Here is a 16922-nt window from a genome sequence, read left to right as displayed (position 1 = left end):
TAATAAAATTTTTAATAATAATTGCATTTTTCAATGAATTAATTTAAAATTGAACTAAAAATATTTAAAATTCTGCGATGAAAATAATTGAATTCGTAAATGAAATTTTATTATTCATGAAAATAATTGAATCTTTTCGTAGAATTGTATCAACAAGTTTTTTCTATAATTAAATTTGTTGATAAATTTTATGAAAATAGTATATATTTAAAAACATTGAATTGCAAAAAACTTAAAAATAATTGAAATGTTGCAAAGAATTTTATTTAAATTTATGAAAATAATTGAATTTTTGGCATAAAATTTTGCTATTTATAAAAATAATTGAATTCTTGACGAGATATTCATTCAAATTTATAAAAATAATTGAATTCGTGCAATTTTATTAAATTTTGTTTAAATAATTGAAATTTTGCCAAGAATTTAATTAAAATTTTTGACAATAATTGAATTTTGAAGAAGAATTTTATTATTTTTTAAAAATACTTGAAATTTTGACAAGAATTTAAAAAAATTTTTTAACATAATTGAATTTCTGCGAAGTATTTTATTACTTTTTGTAAATAATTGAAATTCCGCAATCATTTGTAATTTGTTTCTAAAATTCAATTTTTTTTTAGTGATTTCAACTAAAATTCATTTTTTAAATCAATTTTTAATAGTAAATTTTACGAGAATTCAATTATTTAAACACAAAAATAAATAAGTTTTTAAAAAATTGAATGTATTTATGAAAATAAATGAAATTATTGCGTAGAAATTTAATAAAATTTGTAAATAATTGAATTTCTGTAAAATTTTTATTATTTAAGAAAATAATGAAAGGTTCGCGTAAAATTTTATTGGAAATTTTATAAATAATTGAATTCTTTTGGAAAAATTTATTAAAACAGTAACTATTGAAAATCATTGAATTGTGGAAAATTTTTGAAAATAATTGAATTTTTGACAAGAATTTTATTAAAATTTTTGAAAATAGTTGAATTTTTGAGAAGAATTTTATTATTTATAAAGATAATTGAAATTTTGACGAGAATTTTATTAAAATTTTAGAAAATAATTGAATTCCTTAAAAGAATTTTATTATATTTACGAAAATAATTGAATTCCTAAGAAGAATTTTATTATTTGCGAAAATAATTGAATTCGTGTAAAAATTTTAATATTTATGAAAATAATTGAATGATTGGGAAGAAATTTATAAAAAATTTGTAAATTATTGAATTCCTGTGGAATTTTTATTATTTTATGAAAATAATTAAATGTTTGCTTAGAATTTCAACAAAATTTTTGTTAAATAATTGAATTGTTTTGTAAAACTTTATTAAACTAGTAGATATTGAAAATCATTGAATTGAGGAAAATTTTTGAAAATAATTGAAATTTTGACAAGAATTTGATTAAAATTTTGTAAAATAATTGAATATCAGAGAAGAATTTTATTATTTATAAAGAGAATTGAAATTTTGACAAGGATTTAAATAAAAAATTTAAACATAATTGAATGTCTACGAAGAATTTTATTATAATTTTAAAAATAATTGTATTCCTTAAAAGAATTTTATTATATTTACGAAAATAATTGAATTCGTGTAAAAATTTTATTATTTATGAAAATAAAATTGAATGATTGCAAAGAAATTTATAAAAAATTTGTAAGTAATTGAATTCTTGCAAAATTGTTATTATTTATGGAAATAATAAAATTAAATGTTTGCGTAGAATTTAATTAAAATATTTTTTTAAATTACTGATTTCTTTTTGCCAATTTTTTTTTTTTAAAATAATTGAATACTTGAGAAGAATTTTAATCTTTATCAAAATAATTAAATTTTGAAAGAGAAGTCAATTAAAAATCCTTAAAACAATTGATTTACTCACGATTAATGTCATGATCGCCATGACGCGCTGATGGTACTCGATCGCGTTCTCGATCGGATCCCACCGATTCAGAAGGGGATCCAAATCGGGCTACGTCGAATTTGTCTCCAGCATCCATCGCGAAGACCTTCTCCATCTCCTCGTCGAGTTCTTGTACCGTTTCCGTGCCATGACCGTCAACCTGCAAAACAATAAAAACTTTAATTATAACAAGCGAAATACTATCAAAGCAATTTTTTAAAGTTTATTAAAAAAATGCCTCTCTTAATATACATTTTCATTATAATTAACAGGATTAACAGTTAAAAAATAAATTTCCTGGTCAATCACTTTCAATCATGAAATAAAAACTATACCCAACTCTCTTAAAAATCAATAATTTTAATTATTCAATTTAAGCGCACGAGGTAATCACAATTGCTTTCCATAAGAGTATATATATGCTTTTATCGAAAAATGACACAAGCCGGAAAATCAAATTTCGATCAAGAACATTCGGGAAATGAAGATTTAAATTCAATAAATGAGAAAAAATGAGTTGTAATTAAATCGCTGATTTCTAGGAACAGTCTAAGAAAGCAGTCTATACAGACATGATCATAAAAATAAACATACATAATTTCTCTTAAGTCAAAAGTAGCGTGTAAATAAATTTCCCCCCAAAAAAAAAAAAAACGAAATTGCAATTCCCGCGACACAATTCCTCTCGTTTTGTCAGGACCGCAGCATTCGCCCGACTGGGACCGGAACCGGAAAGTATCCGAAGGCCGGGTCGATGCGGGAATCAACCTTGAACTTGAGCTTTCGTGAGTGACCGCGAGTTGCGTCAGGTCGAGACGGGAGTGCAATGTGTAACAAGTAATAAATCAAACATGACTCACACTATCTGCACTCCGATCACGAATTCACATTAATTATTCATTACCTCTTTACCAAGTCATATCGAATCATGCTCACGGTTAGGCTCAACGTTCCGCAAGGAAATCAAAACAGAAACATTCTGAGATGCTTCACAGCTTTAATACCTTTTTCTTGTCTATACATTTCATATGCAATTATGTATTGAAACTTTTTATTTTTTTAAGTTCAAATTCATCTTAATGGGATTAAAAAACAATTAAAATTAAAAAAATACAAAAGCTTTTAAAAAATTTATCAATTTTTAACAATCTGATAATTGTTGGAAAAAAATGATTTTGAAACTGTCAAATTTGGTTCCCCAACGTTTTCCCGAATTTAATGTCACGAAATCATTTTTCCCGACAACAGGACTCGAACCAGTGAAAGTATTTAAAAAATACGGACTTTACGGAGCAAAAATAAAAAATTACGCACCTACGGATCAATTGCTGACAAACAAATATAACCAGTCCGAGTCAAATATAAGAGAACTATAAATTAAATATAATTAATATAATTAACTAAAACTATAAATTAAATTTTTCATAACTATAAATCCATTATTATTCATAATTTTAGAAAAAGTTCTTTAACAATTTTCAAATTCATTTGTTTACAATTCAATTTTACAAAAATTATTCAATTGTTAGTCAACTCTTGAATGAAATATTTATTAGAAAATAAAAACTTTAAATAATAAAAAAAATCTGCAATTAAAGTTACTAAAAAAATGTTATTTCGCAGAATTGTTAGTTAAAAATATGTAAAATTTAAATTTTCAAAGATTTAAATACAAAAATAATAATTTCTTAAATAATTGCATGTTTTTTAAAATTGAATTCTTATAAAGGATTTTAATAACAAATTTGTAAATAATTGAATTCTTTTGAGGAATTTTAATAAAATTTTTAAGAATTTTTTGAGAAATTCGATTAAAATTGTATTCAAAATAATTTATTGAAATTCCGCAATGAGTTTTATTATTTATGAATATAATTGAATTCCTAAAAAGAATTTTATTATTTACGAAAATAATTGATTTACCAAAAAGAATTTTATGATTTATAAAAATAATTAAATGTTTGCATAGAATTTTATAAATAATTTTGAAAATAATTGAAATTTTGCTAAGAATTTTATTAAAATTTAAGAAAATAATGGAATTTTGAAGAAAAATTTTATTGCTTGTAAAAATAATTGAAATTTTGCCAAGAATTTTATTAAAATTTTAGAAAATAATTGAATTTTGGAGAAGAATTTTATTTCTTGTAAAAATAATTGAAATTTTGCCAAGAATTTTATTAACATTTTAGAAAATAATTGAATTTCGAAGAATTTTATTTGTTGTAAAAATAATTGAAATTTTGCCAAGAATTTTGTTAACATTTTAGAAAATAATTGAATTTCGGAGAAGAATTTTGCTTATAAAATAAATAATTGAAATTTTGCTAAGAATTTTATTAAAATTTTAGAAAATAATTGAATTTTGGAGAAGAATTTTGCTTATAAAAATAATTGAATTTCGGAAAAGAATTTTATTTCTTGTAAAAATAATTGAAATTTTGCCAAGAATTTTGTCAACATTTTAGAAAATAATTGAATTTTGGAGAAGAATTTTGCTTATAAAATAAATAATTGAAATTTTTATAAGAATTTTATTAAAATTTTAGAAAATAATTGAATTTTGGAGAAGAATTTTGCTTATAAAAATAATTGAATTTCGGAAAAGAATTTTATTGCTTGTAAAAATAATTGAAATTTTGCCAAGAATTTTATTAAAATTTTAGAAAATAATTGAATTTTGAAGAAGAATTTTATTGCTTGAAAAAAAATAATTGGAATTTTGATGAGAATTTTTATAAATTTTTGAACATAATTGAATTTTTGCAAAGAATTTTATTACTTTTTAAAAATAATTGAAATTCCGCAATCATTTGTAATTTGTTTCTAAAATTCAATTTTTTTTTTTAGTGATTTCAACTAAAATTGATTTTTAAATCAATTTTTAATAGTAAATCTTACGGGAATTCAATTATTTAAACACAAAAATAAATAATTTATTGAAAAATTGAATGTATTTAAGAAAATAACTAAAATTATTGCGAAGAAATTTAATAAAATTTGTAAATAATTGATTTTCTGTGAAATTTTTATTATTTAAGAAAGTAATGAAATGTTCGCGTAAAATTTTATTGGAAATTTTTGAAAATAATTGAATTCTTTTGGAAAAATTTATTAAAACAGTAGATTTTGAAAATCATTGAATTGTGGAAAATTTTTGAAAATAATTGAAAAATCCTTCAACGAACAGAATATATCAGTTAATAATTGTTTTTAATTGTAAAACTAAATAATTAAAAAATGAAAAAAATTAATTTTATTTATAAAATTCTATTTTGTGGTAAAAACCACTTAACTTCTTAGTTCGAGCTGACATGAATGGGTTGAATATCCTTAAGTGTAACAAACTTTTCCCCTAAGTGAAAAGTATTAAAGCGAGAAAATTTCCTGGTATAAAAATAAAAGTACATTAACTATTAATGGAAAGTAAGTTTCGTGTTTAAAAACACCTTACTAGCGTGACTGATAAAAAAAATATTTTTTGTTTGTGATTCATTTAAAAGATGAGCATTCTGAACTATTGGATTTTTAAGTTGTTTAGAAATTAGGATACATTTCCATTGACGTAAAGTTTGGTGCAGTTGTTAACTTTAATTATTCGATTCATATGATAGTATTGACTGTTTATATCGGTCTTTACATTTCCAAATGAAACTTTTAAGCTTTAGTTCGCCAATGGAAACTATAATCAATAGTGTGAACTTGTTAATTAACAATTTGCTCAAACTCTACGATTTCTCGTCTCAATTTCAGCATGGCAAAAAAGTTTGGAATTTTTACCACGCAATGGGACTTGCAAAGGGAAGATTTTCTGAAAATTTTTATTTACTTATATTTTTTTTAATTTATATTTTATTTATTTTAATTTAATTATTTTATATAAATATATATATATATATATATATTTAATTTCAGATTTCGAACTCGATAATTAATTTTAAAAAAGTATCAAAAAGTAGCTTTCAAACTAAAAAAAAGTAGTAAAAAAGTAGCTATCGAAAAATTATACTTGACGACCAAAAAAACTCGTTTTAGACACTTCACGAAACTGACAAAAATTCCATTCTATATTTTATTTTCTTGACTTTTTCCTAATTTTCATCAAAAATATTTACTTCTTTCTTATCCTGCTAATAAATTGAATTCCTGCAACGAATTTTATTATTCATGAAAAAATTTAAATATTTATACCTAAAAATATTTTAATTCTAGCGAATAATTTTACGAAAATTTTTAAATAATTGATTTCTTTCGACTAATTTCATGAAAATTCTAATTTAAACAATTGAATTCCTAAGAAATTTTTATTATTTATGAAAATAATTGAATTTCGCAAAGAATTTTATTAAAATGCCTCAAAATAATTGGATTCTTGGGAAGATTTTTATTAAAATCTAAAATGAAAATTCAATTATTTAAAAAAAATTTAATTAAAATTTTGTTTAAAAGAATTGATTTCTTTGGAACAGTTTTATTAAAATATTTGAAAATAATTGAATTCCTGTGAAAAATTTTAATATTTTTGTAAATAATTGAATTCTTCCAAAGAATTTAAAACAAAAATTAAAATTGTATTAAAAATAATTGAAATTCTGCAACGAGTTTTATTAATTATGAAAATAATTGAATTATTGCCAGGAATTTTATAAAAATGTTTCAAACAATTTATTTCTTCCAAAAACATGTTTGCAAATTTTATTTTCAATAATTGAATTCCTGTGAAAATTTTATTTTTTTTGAAAAATAATTGAATATTCGTGTACAATTCTATCAGAATTTTTGTTTAATAATTGAATTCTTTTGGAAAATTTTATTAAAATAGTAGACTATTGAAAATTATTGAATTAAGAAAAAATTTTTAAAATAAATGAAATTTTGCCATGAATTTTATTAAAATTAATGAAAATAATTGAGATTTATTACTTTTAAAAATAATTGAATTTTGTCGATCAATTTTGCTATTCATTTATAAAGATAATTGAAATTTTGAGGACAATTTTTTTTAGATTTTTTGAAAATAATTGAATTTCTGCGAAGTATTTTATTATTTATGAAAATAATTGAATTTTATCAATTTTTTTAAAATAATTGAATTCTTTTGCGAAATTTCATGAAAATAGTAGAATATTAAAAATTATTGAATAAGAAAAAATTTTGAAAATAAATAAAATTTTGCCACGAATTTTATTAAAGTCAATGAAAATAATTAAATTTTATTATTTATGAAAATAATTAAACTATTGCGAAAAATGTTATTAAAATATTAAAAAAAAAATTGAATTTCTGTGAAAAATTTTGTTATTTTTTTGAAAATAATTGAATTTTTCATAAGAATTTTATAAACATTGTTTATTTTTGAATTAATTTTTATTAAAAAATTCTACGGGGATTCAATTATTTAAATACAAATAAAGATAATCTATTGAATAATTAAAATTTTCTTAAAATTGAATTCTTACACCTAATTTTATCAACAAATTTTTAAATAATTGAATTCTTTCGATGAATTTAAATAAAACTTTTATTTTTGAGAATAATTACATTTTCCAAGGAATACGATTAAAATATTGTATTTTAATTGAATATTCGTGTACAATTCTATCAGAATTTTTGTTTAAGAATTGAATTCTTTTGGGAAATTTTATTAAAATAGTAGACTATTGAAAGTTATTGAATTGAAAAAAAGTTTTAAAATAAATGAAATTTTACCATGAATTTTATTAAAATTAATGAAAATAACTGAATTTTATTACTTTTGAAAATAATTGAATTCTTGTGATGAATACTATTATTTATAAAAATAATTGAATTTTGCAATGAATTTTTTTAAAATTCCTGAAAATAATTGAATTTTGGCGAAGAATTTTGCTATTTATAAAGATAATTGAAATGTTGCGAGGAATTTTTAAAAAAATTTTGAAAATAATTGAATTTTTTCGAAGAATTTTGCTATATATTTATAAAGATAATTGAATTCTGGCGAACAATTTTATTAGAATTTTTTGAAATAATTGAATTTCCAAAAAGAATTTTATTAATTTTGAAAATAATTGAATTCTTTTGCGAAATTTCATGAAAATACTAGATATTGAAAATAATTGAATTTTGAAAATTGTTTGAAAATAATTGAATCATTTTAAAGAATTTGATTATAAATTTTGAGAATAGTTTTTTGATTTCTAGTATTAGCGAATTTAAAGTAGTTTAAATTTTTAAAAAAGAAACAAAAATAGTAGCTTTGAAAAAAATAAAAATAAAATAAATAAATAAATTTAAAAAATTAAAAAATTGATGATATTTAAAAAAAGTATCCAAATAGTAGCATAACGTAAAAAAGTAGTAAATAGTAAGTTTTAGTAGATGATTGCGAAGCCTGTAATTTAATAAAAACAAATTTTTTACTTCCGGAATTGAGAAAAATTTAAAAATAAAAATGTCCAACTGAAGAATTTTTTTTATTTTATTACTAACTCTTCTATTTTAAAAAAATTATTTTTTTAAAGCATGACATTTTATAACTTTATTACAAAAATAGAATATCTGGTCTTGATTTGTTGACAGAGATATGAATATTAAAAAAAACGATTTGAAAGGAATAATATAAAGGAAATGTGAAACTCCAATACGTCAAATTGCAAAGTCAGTCACTTCGAATAAAGTGACGTAAAAATAATAAAACTCGGATCTGAAGAGTGACTTTTTCAATGGAAAATTGACTTTTAGAGCATAAGTCTATGGTAAAGGTCGAGAGTTATTTCAAGACTTAAAGTGTATCAAGTCATTGATTTCTCATAGGAAGCGCGTAGAGGAAATTGAATTTCATAGTTATCTTTCTCTTCCATAACTCATTTTTAAATAAACTCGTTGAATGTAAATTTATTATTGTTTCATCTATCTATTTGAAAGGTTTTCCATTCCGACTATAAATAATCTCGGATATTAAATTTTCCACTTTCAAGATTTCCATTTAGTTTCAAACTTATTTTTTAAAAATAAAAAATGTTGACAATATTTTAACCCAATTTTAAAACAAGTGGTTAATTCATAATTATTCCTTCATAGAACAGCAAATTTAATATTGAAGTCAAAACAGCGAGAAACAACAAAAAAAAACAACTTTTTAATTAATTTCCTCTTTTATAAAAATAATACACAATATTAGTGAAGAAAGAGCAACTATCGTTTTGTTGATTTTATTTTCTCGAGTATATCAAAGAAAAAGTTTTTTTTTAAGAATAGACACTTGAAATTTAAACGAAAAAAGGAGTTTTGCTACCGAAGATTGAAATCAAAAGAAAAAATAATGAATTGAGAAGAAAACACTAAAAAATGTAAAGGGAAAATTTCGAACTATTTTTTGAATGAGAATAACAACAACACTTTTGAATGGTTGGTTCCAGAGAAGGCACAAGAAAATAAATAAATTGGCCAAAAACCATTAAAGAAAAACACTGAGAAGATAAATTTTGGAGCACGCACCTGGTGCGTCCCGAGAGATCGTCGAAGCCAAAAGAGAACCTTGCCTCGTGCACGTTTTAAAAACGATTTCCTAGATGAACTGGTACCTACCTCGGGCATGGTATCCCGGGCTGGAGTGAAAATTTCAACTCAAACAAGTCGGGACGAGTCGGTAAAGGTCGGAACTGATCGCGTCGACGCTACAACGGATCCGCTGCGCCTGGTCGATATATTTACCTCCACCGGGTCTCTTTCTCTCTGTCCAGGTAACGAACCCTCATCTACCAATTATCAGTTTTACTAAAGATAAGAACTTCGACTTAATTTTCCTTTTATAAATTTATAATACTCCTTAATAATTCAGTTTTATTTCACTAGATTTACATTTGCAAGAATTGTCACCAGCACATTACATCGAATTTTTTCATAAATTGATCCAACTTTTGTTTCACTAAATTTTCTAGAATCAAATTTTTATCTAATTAATTTGTCATTGCGACGATGTGCAACTGATAAAATTAGAAATTTCAATTTATTGAAATTTCCGTTAATTTAATTAAAAATTAATTACTTTTTTTGTTTAAACGTACCCTATTTTGAAAATTTCTCCTATTTTTTTCGTCGCAGGAAATCAATTATTTTCGATAATTTTTAAATAATTCTACAAAAGAATTCAATTATCTTGATAACCAACAAAATTTTCCCCATAAAATCAATTATTTTAAGGATTTTTCATGAAATTCTTTTCCAAAATTCAATTATTTTGATAAAGATCAAAATTCTTCTCAAGAATTCAATTATTGTTTTCAAAAAAATTAACAAAAAGAAATCAGTAATTTAAAAAAATACTTTAATTAAATTCTACGCAAACATTTAATTTTATTATTTCCATAAATAATAACAATTTTACAAGAATTCAATTACTTAAAAAATTTTCTTAAAAATTTCTTTGCATTCATTCAATTATATTTTCATAAATAATAAAATTTTTACACGAATTCAAATATTTTCGTAAATATAATAAAATTTTTTTAAGGAATTCAATTATTTTCAAAATTAATAAAATTCCTCTCCAAAATTCAACTATTTTCAAAAATTGTAATAAAATTCTTAGCAAAATTTCAATTATTTTCAAAAATTTTCCTCAATTCAATAATTTTCAATATCTACTAGTTTAATAAAGTTTTACAAAATAATTCAATTATTTAACAAAAATTTTGTTGAAATTCTAAACAAACATTTAATTATTTTCATAAAATAATAGTAAAAATTTCACAGGAATTCAATTATTTACAAATATTTTATAAATTTCTTCCCAATCATTCAATTATTTTCATAAATATTAAAATTTTTACACGAATTCAATTATTTTCTCAAATAATAAAATTCTTCTAAGGAATTCAATTATTTTCGTAAATATAATAAAATTTTTTTAAGGAATTCAATTATTTTCTAAAGTTTTAATAAAATTCTCGTCAAAATTTCAATTATCTTTATAAATAATAACATTCTTCTCCAAAATTTAACTATTTTCAAAAATTTCAATAACATTCTTGTCAATATTTCAATTATTTTCAAAAATTTTCCACAATTCAATGATTTTTAATAGTTACTGTTTTAATAAATTTTTTCAAAAGACTTCAATTATTTTAAAAAATTTCCAATAAAATTTTACGCGAACATTTCATTATTTTCTTAAATAATAAAAATTTCTCAGAAATTCAATTATTTACAAATTTTATTAAATTTCTACACAATAATTTTATTTATTTTCATAAATACATTCAATTTTTGAAAAAATTATTTATTTTTCTGTTTAAGTAATTGAATTCTCGTCAAATTTACTATTAAAAATTGATTTAAAAATTGAATTTTAGTTGAAATCACTAAAAAAAATTGAATTTTAGAAACAAATTACAAATTATTGCGGAATTTCAATTATTTTCAATAAGTAATAAAATTCTTCGCAGAAATTCAATTATGTTCAAAATTTTTTTTTAATTCTCGTCAAAATTTCAGTTATCTTTAAAAAATATCAAAATTCTTCTCCAAAATTCAATTATTGTCAAAAATTTTAATTAAATTCTTGGCAAAATTTCAATTATTTAAACAAAACAATTATTTTTAAAAATTGTTAAATAATTTTGCAAAAGAATTCAATTAACTTGATAAACAACAAAATCGCATAAATTCTTCCCATAAAATCAATTATTTTAAGGAATTTTAATAGAATTCTTTTCCAAAATTCAATTATTGTCAAAAATTTTAATTAAATTCTTGGCAAAATTTCAATTATTTAAACAAAACAATTATTTTTAAAAATTGTTAAATAATTTTGCAAAAGAATTCAATTAACTTGATAAACAACAAAATCGCATAAATTCTTCCCATAAAATCAATTATTTTAAGGAATTTTAATAGAATTCTTTTCCAAAATTCAATTATTTTGATAAATATCAATATTCAACAGAAGAATTTAATTCTTTTGAAAAGTAATAAAATACTTTGCAGAAATTAAATTATTTTAAAAATATTTTAAAAATTCTCGTCAAGAATTAAATTATTTTTATAAATAGATAGAGAAATTCTTCTCAAGAGTTAAATTATTGTCAAATATTTATTTTAAATTCTTCTCAAGAAGTCAATTATTTTCAAAAATTTTAATAAAATTCTTCTCATGAATTCAATAATTGTTTTCAAAAATAATTATTTAAATTCTTCTCAGGAATTCAATTGTTTTTAAAAAATTTAATAAAATTTTGTAAAAAGTTTTAAATTATTTTTAGAAAATATAGAAAAAAAATTTTACTCAAAAATATGTTTTGTTACATTTATTTACGAATTTCTTTAATTTTAAAATTATTCGAAAACATCAATAACTTTTTTTTTTAAAATAAATATTTAATCAATATTATTTTTTCATAGGAATTAAGAAGTTCAAAAATTTCAAATTCAAATCTTTTTAAATTCAATAACTTATAAGAATGTTTTATAATAATTAAAAAGATGAGCGAGTGATAAAATCACTGTTTTATTTTATTTAGAATAGTATTACAGTAACTTTTTCAAAATTATTCTCATCATTTCAAATCAATTATTATTTTCTACAATTTTTAATTATTTTTTATGAAAACAATTGAATTCCTTAAAAAAAAATTTATTATTCATAAAAATAATTGAATTATTGCCAGGAATTTTATAAAAAAGTTTCAAACAATTGATTTTTTCCAAAAAAATTTATGCAAATTCTATTTTTAATAATTGAATTCCCGTGAAATTTTTATTTTTTTTTTTTTTGTAAAATAATTGAATATTTGTGTAGAATTATTTATCAAAAGTTTTGTTTAATAATTGGATTCTTTTGGGAAATTTTATTAAAATAATAGAATAGGTATTGAAAGTCATTGAATTAAGAAAAATTTTTGAAAACAAATTAATTTTTGCCATGAATTGTATTAAAATTTAGAAAATAATTGAATTTTTTTATTTTTAAAAATAATTGAATTTTTCTGAAGAATACTATTATTTTTGAAAATAATTGAACTGTGCAATGAATTTTATTAAAATTCCTGAAAATAATTGAATTTTATCAAAGAATTTTGCTATTCATTTAAAAAGATAATTGAAATGTTGACAATTTTTTTTTTAGATTTTTTAAAAATAATTGAATTTCTGCGAAGAATTTTATTAATTTTGAAAATAATTGAATTCTTGTGATGAATACTATTATTTATGAAAATAGTTTCAATGCAGTTATAAGTATAAAAAGTAGTTCAATTAGAAAAACAAGGTTTAGTGGAAAATAAAAAAATTTGAAAGGAGAGTTGTATTTGAACAATGTTTATATTACCTACAAACTTTTCAAATATTAACATTTTTAAGACAAACAACATATACCTGAAATCGTAAGAAAATATAGATGGGGAAAAAAACCCATTTTTTGTAAATTCGATATAAAAACTGGAAAAATATTGGTTTTTCTATCGAATCACGACCCTGTCTCTTTAAAAATATGCGAAATAAATAAAATCAGTGAATGACGAAGTTTTCTTTTTCAATATTTTGTTAGACCTTTAAATTTATTTTTTAATGAATTATGATCACTATATAACCAAATTTTAAAACATAAAATTTGGTGACATAAAAGATAAAACAGGTGACGAAAAGACTATAATAAGAAGCTTAAAGTCGGACGTGTCCAATGCAACAAGTGTCACTTTCCCCTGAAAGCATGATCTGATGAAGCGAACTCAAAAAACTTGAATAGGATATGGAAAAAAAATGAATTACTTTCTTATGAAAAGAAAGCTAGATGTAAAAATGGAACTCGAAGAGATTATGTATATGCGGATATGATAAAACAGATCATAAACAGAAATGTGTATAAAAATGGAAAAATTATAATATATTAATGAGTACAATATCGACATATATGAAGATACTAATAAAATCCCTGATGAGAAATTTAGACAGGCAGAGTCTACTTAATTAACAGAAATTCTATTACTTAATATTGAAAGGGATTCATATATAGATATAGGCTGTGTGTGTGTTTGTAATAAAGAAAGAGGGGGTGGAAACTCGTGAGCTTTCAACCCTTTCGGAGCCAGAAACCACTCCCTCTCATCGACCACCTCCATCCCCACACGATCAACACTTCCTACTTGGATTCTTTAAGAGACCTTGAACCTGAAAAAGCTGCAGTCGGAGAATTTCCACGTGCAAGGCTTCTTCTATACTTCTCAAGTAAAAGTATAGATAAGAACAAATTTTTTATTCTTCTCTCGAATAACGGTCTTTTTATCTTGTTCTTCTAGTGTTGTACTCAATATTGCGTTTTCAAAATTCGGACTAACTAAAATGGTATATATTTCAACCATCCCATGACACGATTCCATGTGAAATGCTAACCGTTTTTCCTTAGATCAGGAATCTTTAAATCTTGGCAGAAATTCTAAATTAGTGGACACTCTTCTTAATCTATTTCCTAATGCGGTTTTTCTACCAAAAATGGATCGATTTTCCCAATGAAAAAATGCAGAAAAAAGTTGGCAACTACAATAAAAAAATTATGTAAAGAAAAGTTTGTTTGCAAGTTATTTAATACTGATAAGAATATTAAATCAGAATCATCTGATGTTCCAGTACAACAGTCAGGTTTTTTTTTCACAATTCCATTATTTTCGACCGAGTTTATTATTTTCGGAATGCTTGTAGTATAAATAGCCGTTATTTAAAATAAAACTTTTTTATTCGAATTAATTCTAAATTTAAAACAAGGATTTTTTTTATTTATTTACTTTAAATATTTTGTGAATTTGAGCATTGGGAACTGTGATCTCCTGTCAAATTTTTATTAAGCGAAAATTTTTAAAATATTTGTATTTTGTGGTTCAAATAAAAAAAAAAAGAAAAGATAAGTAAAATATTTTTTGTTATTAAGATTAAATTATTCATATTTAGGGAAAAAGAAGCAAGCAAAAAATCTGCTAACTCCGAGGCCTCTTTTCTCACCTTCAAAATCAATCAATTCTCAATTCTCCAACATCATTTGTTTTGCTTATCCAAACGTGTACACGGTAACCTTGATCCGTATAATCTATCAATAAAATAAAATTTCTAATTATTATATACCTAATCAAAAATTCTATTAACTCGAAATTTTCAATTTGAAAAATAATCCATTACTCATAATTCTATAATTTCAATTTTCATACCTGATTTTTATATTTCACAATTCTGTAATCTAAATTTAAAAAAGCAATCTTTATAAATTGTTAAAAAAATATTAGCGGCAAAAAACGGCAAAAAATGTATTTTGTTTTTCAGGTTGAATTTTAACTAAAATAACAGAAAGAAGGACACAGTTGATACAACACCCAGAAAAAGTTTTTTTTTGTTATAATTTACTATTAAAAATTTATCAACAAATTTAATTATAGAAAAAACTTGTTGATACAATTCTAAGAAAAGAATTTTTATTTTCATAAATAATAAAATTTCATTTACGAATTCAATTATTTTCATCGCAGAATTTCAAACATTTTTAATACAATTTTAAATAAATTCCTTGAAAAACGCAATTATTATTAAAAATTTTATTAAAACTTGAGGAAAGAATTCAATTTTAAGAAACATTTAATTATTCAATAAAACAATAAAATTCGTTGCAATAATTCAAATATTTTCATAAATAACAATATTAATTCGACGCAGAAAATTAAATATTTTCAGAAATTTTTAAGTAATTTTGCAAACGAATTCAATTAGCTTGATAAATAACAAAATCACATAAATTCTTCCCATAAAATCAATTATTCTAAGGAATTTTAATAAAATTCTTTTCCAAAATTCAATTATTTTGACAAATATCAAAATTCTTCTCAAGAATTCAATTCTTTTGAAAAGTAATAAAATACTTTGCAGAAAATAAATTAGTTTCAATTTTTTTTTTAAATTCTCGTCAAGAATCAAATTATTTTTATAAATAGATAGGGAAATACTTCTCAAGAAGTAAATTATTGTCAAAAAATTTTTTTAAATTCTCCTCAAATCAAGAAGTCAATTATTTTCAAAAATTTTAATTATTTTCCAAAACTTTCCTCAGTTCAATGATTTTTAATATCTACTACTTTAAAAAAAGTTCTTAAAAGAATTCAATTAGTTAAAAAAATATTAATAAAATTCTATGCAAACATTTAATTCTTTTCATCATAAATAATAAAAATTTCACAAGAATTCAATTATTTACAAATTATTTTCTCGTATTATTGAATTATTTTCATAAATAATACCTAAAATTTTTTACAGGGTTTCAATTATTTTCCTAAATAATAATTTCAATTATTTTTAATACAATTTTAATGGAATTCCTTGAAAAATGCAATTATTATTAAACATTTTATTAAAACTTGAAGAAAAAAAATTTAATTATTTTAATAACTTTTGCTACAATTTATTTATTAGAATTTAAGTATTATTTTCAATACATTTTTTAATTAAATTTCCTTAAAGAATAAAATTCTTTTCAAAAATTTTAATAAAATTCTTTGCCTAACAATTCAATTTTTTTCAAAATAATTTTAATAAATTAATTATCAATTATCTTTAGAAATAATACAATTTTTCTCCGAAATTCAATTTTTAATACGATTTTCATCAAATTTCTCGAACAATGAAATTATTCTTAAAAATTTTATTCCAATTTGTCAACAGAATTCAATTATTTAAAAATTTCGTTGATAAAATTCTTTAAAAAAAATTCAATTTTAAGAAACATTCAATTGTTTAATGAAATATTTATTTTTGTAGTTAAATAATTTTTTGCAGGGATTCAATTATTTTCATAAATAATAAAACTCATCGCAGGATTTCAATTATTCTTAATATACTTTTAATGAAATTCCTCGAAAAATGTAATTATTCTTAAAAATTTTATTAAAATTTATTAAAGAAATTCAATTATTTTAATAATCTTTGCCTATATTTTCAAAACATTTTCAATTAAATTTCTTCAAAGAATTAAATTATTTTCAAAAATTTTATTAAAATTCTTTGGAACA

The 16922-nt window shown here is 21.1% G+C and overlaps 1 protein-coding gene across 7 annotated transcripts in view; it reads right to left on the bottom strand.

Moving 5' to 3' along the window:
* LOC122502490 (band 3 anion transport protein) overlaps positions 1–16922 on the bottom strand; it is a 96411-nt gene that overhangs the window by 38678 nt on the left and 40811 nt on the right. For 3 of the 7 annotated variants that reach the window (XM_043612578.1, XM_043612584.1, XM_043612581.1), the window contains exons 1-2: positions 9382–9495; positions 1882–2062 (exon numbers count right to left, since the gene is read on the bottom strand). In XM_043612578.1, coding sequence (XP_043468513.1) covers positions 1882–2062; positions 9382–9480 — 280 coding nt within the window. In that variant the 5' untranslated portion in view covers positions 9481–9495. Of the gene's footprint in view, positions 1–1881; positions 2063–2496; positions 2622–9381; positions 9496–16922 lie in introns of those variants that run through there. The other 4 variants (XM_043612580.1, XM_043612579.1, XM_043612582.1 and 1 more) reach the window with 2 other exon arrangements.

The sequence above is a fragment of the Leptopilina heterotoma genome, unplaced genomic scaffold (assembly GCF_015476425.1).
Source record: "Leptopilina heterotoma isolate Lh14 unplaced genomic scaffold, ASM1547642v1 Lhet_232, whole genome shotgun sequence".
Taxonomy (NCBI): domain Eukaryota; kingdom Metazoa; phylum Arthropoda; class Insecta; order Hymenoptera; family Figitidae; genus Leptopilina; species Leptopilina heterotoma.
The sequence above is the reverse complement of the archived record's forward strand: the minus strand, read 5'-3'. Positions and strand labels throughout refer to the sequence as shown.